Below are 12555 nucleotides of genomic sequence, written 5' to 3' on the forward strand. Positions count from 1 at the left end.
GTTTCCTTTCCCCCTCACAGAACTTGGCTGAGCTTGAAAATGGGAGACCTGCTCAGCCTGTGTTTAATCATTACACCTTCATTTTGTGCATTTTGTAGAGGCGAGGTAGTCCAATGATACAAAGCTTTTGTAGAGGCATCCATAGCACTGAAGCAGTCAGCTTTTTAGAGTTTTTTTTTCCTAGTGTTTGTGTTGTCATGAAGATTGCTCTTACCTTTTAAATGTGGTTTATTCAATAATGAAATCTGGTAGCGTACCAAATTACCCTTCTGAAGTTGCTTCTTGTCCTGTTAATACAGATTTTAAACTTCACGTGTGTGTGTGTGTATATAGCTCTGTTTGTTATATACAGACACATTCCTTACTTTTACATTTATGAGGGAGAGGATAGAGCACCCAGAAAGGTCATATTAGAATTTCCTCAGGGGAGGAGAGAATATATCTCCTTCAGTGCAATCTTAAAGACAAGGCTGGGGTTTCCAGGTTAGTCCAGTCTGTTTCTGGAGCCAAAGATCTTATCTCTTCTGCCTTTTCAAATGCAAAAAAGGAGAAAAAAAAAAGACATAGAAGAAAGGGAACGAAGAGAATTATTTTCCCTCGTTTTTATTTGAGATTGGCAAACTTTAGGGACATGTTTTTTAAAAAAATCAGTTGAAACAATCTTTTTCATCAAAAAAGTTGGAGTCACACATTTTTATCATCTTTGTGTCAGTCTCCACACTGGGGTCTGTTCTTCTCTCATTCCCTTCTCGAGCAGCTCCAGGAAAGCACGCCGTGGGGACCCGCACCTCGCCTGGGTACCTTTGCCGGCGCCCCCGAAAGCCGCCGCAGCCCGGGGCTCCCGGTCCCGGTGGCCGGCGGGCACAGGAGGGCAGCAGAGCTCCGCGGAGCTCCACGCTGGCGGGCAGAGCCTCCGGGGGACCGCGGCCCCGGGCACTGTCCCCCGGGCCTGGCCAGGGCACGGCAGCCCGGGGTGACACCGGCCCCCTGCTCGGGAGAGCTGGGCGGAGGGGGGATTACAGCCCGACCATCCCTGTTACCTCTGTTCACGTTTGCACAAAACTGGGGAGTAACACCCCGGTCCGTTTAGATGGTGGTGTGGAACCAGAGTGAATTTTGAGGCGATGAGCAAAACCCCAAATACCTCTCCAAGGCTGGAAGGCGTGGTAGGAGAGCAGAGAAAACTAGAACGTATAAGCCCACAATTGCCAGCCCACAGATTTGCGTTGTGTTAGCGCAGGGTTTCACAGACACATGCGATCCCGCCTCCGAAACCGGGCCGCAGGCTTCTAAACCTGCATCTAGCAAGCACCGTGGTTTGTTCTGCTTTGTGGGCAGCGAGGGAAAAAAACCCACCCACCGTGACTGGCTTCAGCCTCTCCCACCACCATCCTCGGCAGCCTAAAGAACTCATGCAGATCAGGGGGCCGCACACTGACTTGTCGTGCTGCTACATTTGAAACTTGGCAGTGGTTAAAACACGGTCGGTAAAAAGGCAAATCTGGTCTGTGCTTCCAGTACAGGGATCTCCATCAAGCTGTAAGGATGCTAAGCACCTGGAGCCATGCAGGCTCTGTTGCACAAGCTGAAACAGTGGGGGGTCCTTTCCTTGTATGTTTTTTAATCTCGATAGATGCAGGGAGTGCTCCACTTAACAGGACGATGGGTGTGCGTCTGCAGGGCTGTCACCATACAGCCACAGACTCATAGGGGCAAAACTGCGCATTGGACTGTTACCTTAAAATACCCATAACATGCAAAAAAAAGTAAATGAGTAAAAGCTTGTTTTTTGGTTGCTGAGAAGTGACCATAAGACTGTTATGGGCTGGTCTCAGCTGAATTACTTTAACTAGAGGGTTAATTAATTAATTATATATATATAGTTCTATAATATCTAATTAATAACCTTCATTAGAGAGTCATTCCTCTTTACCTCTTGGATCAGGGAGGTTTGGGGGGTATAGTCCTCTCCTTATGACCTGCTAGTAAGGCCCTCCCTTCTGTATTGCGTGTCCTACAGCATTTAATCAGCCTTGTGCTGTACTCCAGAGCAGAAGCCCTTCGTATACAACTCTCATTTAGGGAGAGGGAAAAAAAAAAAAATCACAAGTTGTTCTGCAAGGTGGATGCCATTCACAGCCTTGCCTTTGTCTTGGGTCATTACCGCTAAGCTGGTGATAAGCTGCTATTAATTACAGATTGTCAGCACATGCAAATTGGAACAAGAGCATACCAAAAGCATCAGCTCAGTCCCACCGAGAGAGCTGGCACAGAGAGCTCCCGTGGGTTGGTGGCAAACTCTTCTTGCAGGATCTGCCCTCTGAAGTCATTCAAATTTGCTTGAGAGCATTAGAGGGTCACCTCTTGCTGGGGTTCGGCGTAAGTAGCTCTTCACTCTCAGATTGCTTATTCCAGTGAAGCTTTGGCAGTTGTTCTCTTTATCACCTGAAAGTTTGGCGATCACCAAATGACTCTGAAGGTGTTTAGCTATTTATTACACCGTGTGGTGAGAGTGCAGGTGTGGATTGCCTCCTTCTCCTCATCCCCCTCTCCTCCCCTCCTTCAGACCCACAGCACTCCCTGGTGCAGCGTGCTTGGCCTCATGCAGTGTTCTGGCTGCGTTGGTGCCCCGGTCAAATTGGAGCTGAATCATTGCCAGGAATACATAGCTGGAGACCCGCTCCAGCTGCTTGGCTCAGACTCTGAGCTGTATGGAGCATACACTCCAAGCAGGGCAGTCTCTAGTAAACCGGCTAATGGAAAGTCTTTTCATTTATTACTGTCTACATGGGAAAGTTTTACTTGTTCCAGCACTGCAGTTCTGTAGGCGTTGGGAGAGCCTCTGCCTTGATGCTTTAGTGAAAAAATGGGTTTCCTTCAGTTTGTCTCAAAACAATTCTCAGCTGACCTTATGTAAACCAAAATAAGGTTGATGAACTGAGTGCTTGTCCCAATTAAATGAAAACCATTCCAGACTGATATCTGGCTTAACCAGAATGCTCCTTTTGCACAGACACAACCTTGTTAGTTGTTCTCAATAATTATTGGCAAATTCTGTGTCTGAGGCAGCAGTTTTATTTTCAGCAAGTGAATAACTCTCTTGCTGCTTGAGAGTTTCCTCTGGGTTAAAATGAGAGGATACTGAAGGGTTGATCTGAGAGGAAGGAGGCTGAGCACTCCCTGCCTATGGTGTTGCTGGTTTTTTTGGGCAAGGCCTGGAGTTTCCAGGCCTCTTAAAGGGTCAAACATAAGTATAATAAAAGTAATAACCCTTGAGGAGCAACATGTACAAATTCATGAATAACATGCTCTTTCCAAGAATATTGCTCCAGGCGACACCAGGAACCTCAGTCCCTTCCCTGGTGTGTGTCAGAAAATCTGATTTGGGTTTGATCCTGGTCACACAGAAGCTGCCAGCTCTGGACAGTCAATTGACTGGAGCTGTTACTGTGAACTGAAAACAAAACCAGGATGCGAGCATGTATTATGACAGTTTTGGGGTGGTGGCCTTGTGCTTCACCACCCCATTCATTTGTTCCAGTTAGTTCTGTGCACCTTCTCCAAGCATACCATGTCCTACTGTCCAGAGCCTGTTTGCTTGCTCTTTGCTGTGCATGGCATTTGTTAAATGAGATCTGTCTCTCATTAATTTGCTTCTCGTGTCTCTCTTGCAGGGAGCCGAGAGACTGCTTTCACCTACGCCGTCAGTGCTGCCGGGGTGGTGAACGCGATCAGCCGGGCTTGCCGTGAAGGAGAGCTCTCCAGCTGCGGCTGCAGCCGGACCGCCCGGCCCAAGGACTTGCCCCGAGACTGGCTGTGGGGTGGCTGCGGGGATAACGTGGAGTATGGATATCGTTTTGCCAAGGAGTTTGTGGATGCCAAGGAGAGGGAGAAGAACTACGTGAGAGGTTCAGAGGAGCAGGCTCGAATGCTGATGAACTTGCAGAACAACGAGGCTGGTCGCAGGGTAAGATGAACGCTGACCCTTTCTTCTTTGTCAGAGGCAGATTCAGAAGGCTTGAGATAGCTAGATACCAAACTTGGAGGTTTGATAAGGGGTAGTCCAATGATGCCCCAGTAATGGTGTATGGTCATGTTTTCTTCATTTTTTGTGAATATTACAGATGATATTAACAATATTATATACCAGTTTTAATGGCAGGCTTCCATTGCCAGCGAAAGCCAGTGAGTTTTGGGTCTGTTGAGATACCGTATGGCACACGTGTGCAGACTTGTAGGCCCTTTCCAAATAAACTAGCTGCTGTCATGGCCCACTTTCAAGATTTATGTCTCAGACCCTGGCTCCCCAGAGCTGCCAAATTGACAGGCTGATGGTGAAAAGAAGAATCTGTTGGCATGTGGAGTTCTCTTCTACTGCCATCATTCAAATTTTGGGGAATATAAGGCCAGAAGCAAACACTAAATCAGGCCACCTGGCTATCTCTGAAACTTATGCCTTGCTTAGTTACCTTGGTATTGGGCAAAATAACTTGCATGCTGGTGACAGACATTTTCTGAGAAGATACACAGTTTTAATCTGGAGATCCCTAGGGATGGAGAATCAATCGCTTCCCTTTGTAGTATGCTGCCATCATTAATCACCCTGTTTCAACACTCCACCTCATTATCATTTTAATTTATCTGGCATCAGCTTCCAATCAGTTCTTTTTCTGACTTTTACAGCTAGATCCAAAAGCCTCTTAGTAATCAGAATTTGAATTTCCTCTGCGTAGAAGTATTTATCTGCTGTAATTTATTCACTACTCTTTCTTGACAAACTAGATTGAGCACTGAAGACTCTCTCACTTTCAGATGTTCTCATCAGCCATCAGATAATTTTCATGTCACTTTAGCATACCCTTTCCAGTTTTCCCATATTCTTTAAGAAACTGGATACCAAAATGACATGCTGGGTTCTGGTATTGGTCTCATTGATGCTGTAAACCTAGATGAAGTTTCCCCCTTTGCATGTGTTCAGTGTATGCACATTTGCTTTTTACACAATTTCTCTGCCTGGAAGACGTAGCATCTTTCATATGCGGTACAACTGTGTAATCCTGCCTCTTTCCAAATGTAGAACAGGAATACTTACATGAATATTTGTGACTTTTCCACAAGGTGTTTAAAATTGTTATCATTCTTCCCTAGTAGTGAGCTTTTCTAAGGTCAATTTTATTTCTAATGCATATTTAAAAAATCCTATTAAGTGTACTTAGCCTTGCTCTTTTGCACATTCTTAACCAATATCCTTAGTTTCTTTATCAATTTTCTGCCCTTTCTTCTAATTGTTACTGAATTAATCTTTCCCGTTCCCATTTATGCCTGTCTTTTCTGCATGTAAGTTCAGTTTCATTTTGCCAGCAAAGATGATTTGCTTTTTTTTTTTTGATTGTGAAATCAATGCGTCAGGTTGAAGTGTTCCAAATGCTTCTTTTGCAAAATCAAATTGGGGTAAATTTGCAGTAGGTGGACTTCAAAGCTGTAGAACTGAGTGGGTTTTAGTTTGCGAGTGGGTTTTGGTCTGGGGTTAGGGTTTTTTTGGCTTAGAAGAACAGAGGGTCTGCATTTGCTTAGAAATGGGGGGGGGCATTCCTCCCCAGAGTAGTAGTCTGACAGTGACATTCTTCCCTGCATTATTTGCTTTGAACATCTTACATGTCTGGAGTCATGAACTTGGATTACTACAAATAAATACCATGCCTAAAAATAAGGAGTGAATATGTTATGAGACTTTTTAACAGGCAGTCCTATTGCCTTGAGGGATCCAGAGACAGAATATGGCCAATACTTTGAGGCGCCAGTTGAACTGTAGTAACATCTGTATTAGAAGATCAAGTGAGAAGATACTTGCTCTACAGAATGGGTAAAACACTGCCCTGTCTTGTTATTCTTGTTATATGGGCAAGAATCTCACCGAGCTATGATTTCAGATGATGATGTGGTTTTAGATGGAAGAAAGCTTTGTCTTGCTTTAAGGTCAGAGCTAAGGACAGAGCTAAGAACAGTTACGTCCTGCCTTTACTACAGGCAAGAAGGTTGTTTAAATTGTGCTTGGAATGCTGCAGTTCCCATGCCTCTTTGAGATCCATAGACGAATTCTCAAGGCGATTGCTGTGTCTCCAGTTAACACAAGGACGTGGGCAAAAGCTTTCCAAAGGGACCAGCAATAGACAGTGTTATTTGAAGCTTGTTTTTTGTAGACCCAGTAGAACAGATGGCCATAGAAAATAACCTTAGTTTAAACAAACGCAAGTCATTTTAGATTAAATTAAATGGAAGTATAAACCAGTGTGTAATTAACCTTGTGTATTTCAAAGAACAAACTGATAAACTAAGGGAGCAGGTTAGTAAACTCAGCCGAGGAACTTGATGTGGAGGAGGTCTGGAACTTTTTCAAGTCAAAGATGCTAAAGCCATTACAATTCTGCAGGCCAAGCAAGAGGAAAAAGCTTGTAGGAAAAATATCCAGACTTCACTGAATAACTACCGCAGAGAAGCTGTTAGGAATAGACCGAGAGCCTACTAAGAATGGAAAAAAGAACTGATAGTAAATAAATAACGAAAAGGTCTGTCTTAGAGGTCAAGAAGTGTAAAGATGAAGTGAGAAGAGTAAAAATCACGCTGAGTCAGACCTTGCAAAGGGTAGTAAAATAAGCAGCGGAAGTTTTTTTAACTTTGCAGATTCGAGGAGGTTGGAAGAAAGGAGATTGCTAGTCGATGAGGATGGGGCAGAGTCTAAATACAAAGTCATTTTCATCCCCATAGTAAGCGAGTGCTTTACCTGGGGCTTCAAGTGGAATGGGGGGCAGTGCTCATGTGGAGGGGTGCTGTGTGTCTGCTGCACTATGGAGATGTCTTTTTCTGCCCTCAGCATTCTGCCTAGGGGAATAAGTGCTCATAGTGTAAATTTTTAAAACCCTCTGGGAGTGTGCTTTTTGGGGGAAGCCAGGCAGGGTGCCCTGGGGCAAGCAGGGTCTATCACAGTAGGCAATGGCTGATGGTGCTGGCATCCTGGAAGGCATGAGGAGGCAGCTGTTGTGTTCAGACAGGTAGAGGAAGAGGAGCTGAGCAGCAAGCACTGAAGTTCAGGGCCAGCAGACCTGAGGTGGGTGGGATGGTGCAGAGGGCTGCTGATGGAGGGTAGTTCAGGATTGGATTGCATGACTCAGATGGGAGTCAAGTGGCAGCAAAGGGCTGGAAGAACAGAGGGTTCCCGAGTAAATGAGAGTGAGGCTTTTGGGGTGGATTGAATGGATGAGGATTTGGGGGTAGTGAGGAATGGAGGTGCTGGGATTGGGAAAGGGGATTAATATGCAAGTATCTGGATGGAGATGAGACCTGGGGTGGCTCTGAGATGGCATTGCTACAGATTCCAGGGTTGTCTGGTCAGGATGGTATTTGGCCAGTACAGGGCAGCCTTTCCTCTTGGGTTTTAGAAATATATTAGCATGGGAGCAAAGGGGAAAGGCTGCAAATGGAGATTATCACAACCAAGGTGGAAGCGTAAGCTCTGAAATCAGAAGGAGTGCCCGCTTTCTTTCTTCGCATTCTGAAGGAGCTGGCACCTGGTAGCACCAGCAGTGTGACCTTGGCAGTGTTTACAGGAGGACCTGGGGGAAAAGATATCTCAGAAAAAGAGACAAAATGGGAAATAATTTGAGAAGAATTTCTCAAAGATTGACCACACAATCATTTAGAACACCACTGATTTCCTAAAAAGCGAAATAGATCTGATAGGTCTCATTTATCTGAACTTCTGTGAGACTTTTAATGTATTTCCAACATGGGAAACACTTGGTTAAATTGGGAAAGATAAGGAAAAACGCAGCATCTATGAGGTGAACAAGAAAGTAGTTCAAGGAAAGATGTCAGTTGTGTGAAAGGATGTATGTTGATCTTGACAGAGCTTTATCAGCAGAGTTCTTCAAGGACCTGCCTCAACACAAGAATTAGGAATGGGCTGGAGAAATTTGCTGATGATACAAAGGTGGCAGTTATTAGGAATACAGAGGAGAATCTGAGTTTTGTACAGCAGCTAATGACATCCAATAAAACTACATTAAGACCATTATTTGAGGTCTTGTATGAAAAACCTTTTAGCCATTACGAAACGAGTAGAAAAGAATTGGGTGCAGCAGTCAGCTGCAGATGACTGCAGATGTAATGTGGCTCGGAAGGTGGTAAATGTCCTATAATGTACCAGGGAAAGTCTTTTCATAAAACGTAAGGGAATACTAATGCCATTGTATTAAGCTCTCTTGAGGCCCCAGAATAGTGAATGTTCTCATATTCCCAAGCAAAATGACCTCAGACTAGAAAAGGCTTGTTACAGTTGACCCAAGGGATAGGAATCTTTTCTTTAAAAAGGCAGCTTGGATAGCTTGCCATGTTTAGCCTAGCAAAGTGAAAGTTGAGAGAGGATATGACTGATGTCTGTGTTGGTGGGAGAAATAATAGGGGAGGAAAAGTACTTTTTACGCAAAAAGCCAATTTGGCACAATAGCAAATGGGCATAAAGTGAATACATTTAGGCTGGAAATTAGAAAAAGATACTTTATCATTGGAAGAGTGATCAGAATAATGGTGGCTGAAAACCTAATTGGTTTTAAAAGGGCACTCTATACATTTAAGGAAAATATTATTTGAAGCGGTGCCTACAACAGCAAGAGATCATACTTAATAACTGAGGAGGTCCCGTCTAGTCCTGCATTCCTAAATGTTAAGTTTTCGCTTTTGAGATTCTGGTTTTGGAAGTAGGAAGGTGCATGTGTAACTCCATACTCCCAAAAGTTGGTGCTGAAAGAAAGGAGACATGGCAGTAAGTATTGCTAAGTGGCCACCAGGTGCCATGCCCCATACAGCCTTGTCCTGCTGTCCCAGCCAGTGTTTCAGTTGATGCCTTCTGATTTCTAGGCAGACTTTTGGCATGTCCCCTCACTCAGTTTCCTGTAAGTGAGAAAGTTCTCCTTGAACCCTGAGGAGCTCTGGTAGCAGGAGAGAAGATCGTCTCCACGTTCTCCATGGTTCCCAGAGGGAGCTGAGAGGGATGGGGGGGGACCAGAGGTTTTTTATCTTTCAGGCAGTCCTGACCCCATCACCCCTTCACTCCACATCAGAGTCCTTGTGATGGTGGCTCCTGGCTTTATTGCCCTTGTTTGTTTGTCTTTGGCTGTTATCTCAATATGTCCTTTCCTTCCATCTGTCTTTTTCTTCCAATTGGTCTCCATTATCCTCTCTTATTTCCCCCACCCTGTTCCTTATCTGTTGCCCTGTCTGGCAGACTGTGGCAGTCAGTCCTTCTGCCCTGTTTACCCAGTCAGCATATGGCAGGCCTCAGTCATCAGTCACTCAAGCCACTGCCAGAAGAGCCTGGAAGGGGGTCTGGCTAATTGACCACATAGGAATTCCCCATTAATTCTCTTCCTGTTCCCATTCTTGCAAAAAAAGAATTGGAAGAGAACTTGGGCTTATGGGAAGGGGCTTTAAAACATTAGAGGTGTTTTCAACCTGTTTAAGTGTCATGGCCATCGATCAGACCCTGCCCTCAGAACTGCATGTGGGGTCTGTTATTCTTTACCTTGACCTGAGCCCGGTCAGAGAGGAATTCTCCGATTTCCTCTGCTTTCTCCCACATCTGGGCAGCAAAGGGGGAGAGTGGGAGGGCCATTTAGGAGCTGAATCTATGGTTACCTCCATGGGATGTTGATAGTGGGAGCTGCGGGGGGCTGAGTGGTGCCATGCTTACCTGCGATAACTGGTAGCGTTCACATTCCCCAGCACAGCTACTACCCACATGGGCCAGATGTTTTGAGCATCAGTTGCTTAAAGCCAAGTCGGAGTGAACTCAGTCCCATGACATTAACTGAGAGGGATCGAGTTGCAGTGTTTTTCTAAAGGAACAAAGCCCAGGATTAGGAAGAATCATAATACTTTATAAAAACACATGCAAGGGCAAGGGAGGCACGAGTGGCCTGGGATTTGACAGAACCATAACCAGAAAGTGCTAACACAAGCTTATAACAAGCAGGCTGGCAATGCAGTGAGGATATAGTAAGTGTCTGGGGCTCGGGAAATTCAGCTGTAGCTCTGTCTGGTTATACTACAGCAGGAATCCTTAAGTAACAGTGTGGTTGGTCCGCTGCAGTTGTAGTTCGATCCAAGACAAGTGCTTAACTCGCAGCCTGTAGCTGTTACATTGTGCCGTGAGGGATTGCCTCAGTAAATTGAGCTCTGAGGAGCAGAACTAAAGCTTCTCTGTTTTAAGGACTCACTCCATTGACTTTCTTGGGAGCTGGATTGGCCTCCATGTGATTTAGTCATTAAGCCAAATTGAATCTTCACTAGCTGTCAAAAGCACTGGACGTTAGTTAGACGAGGAGCAACCAGTTGTTGTAAGAGAACTCTGACCTCTTGCTGCTGGTCCAGAATGTAGTCGTAGGCAGAAGGTTTTGCTTGCACTATGCTCAATTGCCTTAATCACCTACTCCTTGGCAAGTGAATGCAGAGAGCTGGGAAGCTTTCTTCTGTGTCAGTGAGTGAGGCAGAAAAGAAAGCTCAGTGTTTGGCTGCTTTCTTCAGCAGAAAACCTGGCTAGAAGACATATTGCCGTCTCCTTCAGAACATCCTAGTTTTTTCTCACATTCTTTGATCTCCCCCACCAGATATGGCTGGCAATGATTTTGCAGCTGGTGCCAAAAAGCTCAGCTTGGCATGTGGGATCTGGCAGAGGCACTGCCCTGCGAACGTGCGGGGTGCAGGATGGTCATGGGAGAGCAGATGTGAGCCTGATGGCGACAGCGTGAAAAGCAAGGGCTGGGGGGGTAAGCTGCTGTAACACACAGTAGCTCTGATGGCGTGGGGATGCCAGCTCTTCCACTTCACAAACTCTTGTCAGTCCCTGTACAAATTTGCAGTTTTGTACCTGTCTCTCAAATGAATGGAAAGAACAAACGCAACCTGCATTTCAGTTTATTTTCCTAGGTTTTGATCTTTGTTATTGTGGAATATTTTTCAGTATTTCGCCTCACAGCTAGTGCAGGGAGGAGGAGGGTAACCACCGTTTTCCTTTACGCCCCATACTTGCTCTGCTGAGGGCTTAACACTCACTGGCCTGAATTTTCAAGACTATTTGCTAATTTTGATGCCGGATCTTCCGGGGTATGATGCATCTGCACCCCCGCAGACTCCTGAAAACGTAGCTGAAAGTATCTCGGAAAAGAGCACTGAAAGCTTGCGTTTGCTGTTTAAAAACCAGGCCCTTCTGCGTGGCGACGGTCCTGTCAGTGCAGGGAAATGTGTGGACGCAAGATGGCGCAGGTTTGCAGTTAGGGCTCGCAAGTCGGCCCTGCTCTTCGAGGGGGCCGCCTGGTTAACACCTCGGGCAGAGGTGGGCTGCTCTGCTCCAGGGTGGAGGTGTTCATCTTTCTCACCACTGCCGCCACCCCTTGCTTGCTCCTCTCTGGAAAGCAACGCCTCCTCTGGAAGCTGCCCCTGAACAAGCTTCTCTCAGCAGAGGGAAAGGGTGTGGGTCTGTGGATTTATTTCAACAGGATGCAGATGGTTCCTGGTGCAGGTGGTAGGAAATGGGCAGGTTCCCAGGTGTTCCCTTTTCACAGCTCTGAAGGGAAAAACATGCAATGCCATGGTGGTCCGTGAGACTCGGGGAATTTCCAGAGCCCATGTGGGTGGGACTCTTTCTCTTCTTTCCTGCTCTTGGTCCTGTTGTCAAGTCAGAGATCTGCCAGGGGAAAAGAAGCTGGGGTAGTCATGTTTCGAGGCAATGTGACCAGAAATAGAAATATTTAGGGAACAGGAACGCAGCAGTTGCAACGGGAGACTTTTGTCTCTTCTGAAGGGCGAAACAATAGAAATCGGGGGATAATCGAAGCAGTTCTGAAAATGTGATGGATTCATTGTCATTAAGCCAGCTGCCAGTGCAGCAGGAATAAATGCAGCTTTGCCTGATTGCACTCCTTTTCCCGCAGGCTGTGTACAAGCTAGCGGACGTGGCCTGCAAGTGCCACGGTGTGTCGGGCTCCTGCAGCCTCAAGACCTGCTGGCTGCAGCTGGCTGACTTCCGCAAGGTGGGCGACCTGCTGAAGGAGAAGTACGACAGCGCCGCTGCCATGAGGATCAGCCGCAAGGGCAAGCTGGAGCTGGTGAACAACCGTTTCAACATGCCGACGCAAGAGGACCTGGTCTACGTTGACCCCAGCCCGGACTATTGCCTGCGCAATGAGACCACTGGCTCGCTGGGCACTCAGGGCCGACTGTGCAACAAGACCTCAGAGGGCATGGATGGGTGTGAGCTGATGTGCTGCGGACGGGGTTATGACCAGTTCAAGAGTGTCCAGGTGGAGCGTTGCCACTGCAAGTTCCATTGGTGCTGTTATGTCAAGTGTAAAAAGTGCACAGAGATCGTCGACCAGTACGTCTGTAAATGAAAAGAGCCACCAAAGCAACAAATCTATATTATATAAATCTATATAAATATATTTTATATTTGTATAAATAAACAGATGATGATAATAATTAAAGAAGCTTATTTAAGAGACA

At 45.9% G+C, this 12555-nt stretch overlaps 1 protein-coding gene across 3 annotated transcripts in view; it reads left to right on the forward strand.

Annotated features, from left to right (window-relative positions):
• WNT5B (Wnt family member 5B) overlaps nt 1-12555 on the forward strand; it is a 72955-nt gene extending 60400 nt beyond the window's left edge. For all 3 annotated transcript variants that reach the window (XM_064458364.1, XM_064458357.1, XM_064458349.1), the window contains exons 4-5: nt 3675-3967; nt 11985-12555. In XM_064458364.1, the coding sequence (XP_064314434.1) occupies nt 3675-3967; nt 11985-12443 (752 nt within the window). In that variant the 3' untranslated portion in view covers nt 12444-12555. The remainder of the gene's footprint in view (nt 1-3674; nt 3968-11984) is intronic.

This window comes from Phalacrocorax carbo, chromosome 1, assembly GCF_963921805.1.
Source record: "Phalacrocorax carbo chromosome 1, bPhaCar2.1, whole genome shotgun sequence".
Lineage (NCBI taxonomy): Eukaryota > Metazoa > Chordata > Aves > Suliformes > Phalacrocoracidae > Phalacrocorax > Phalacrocorax carbo.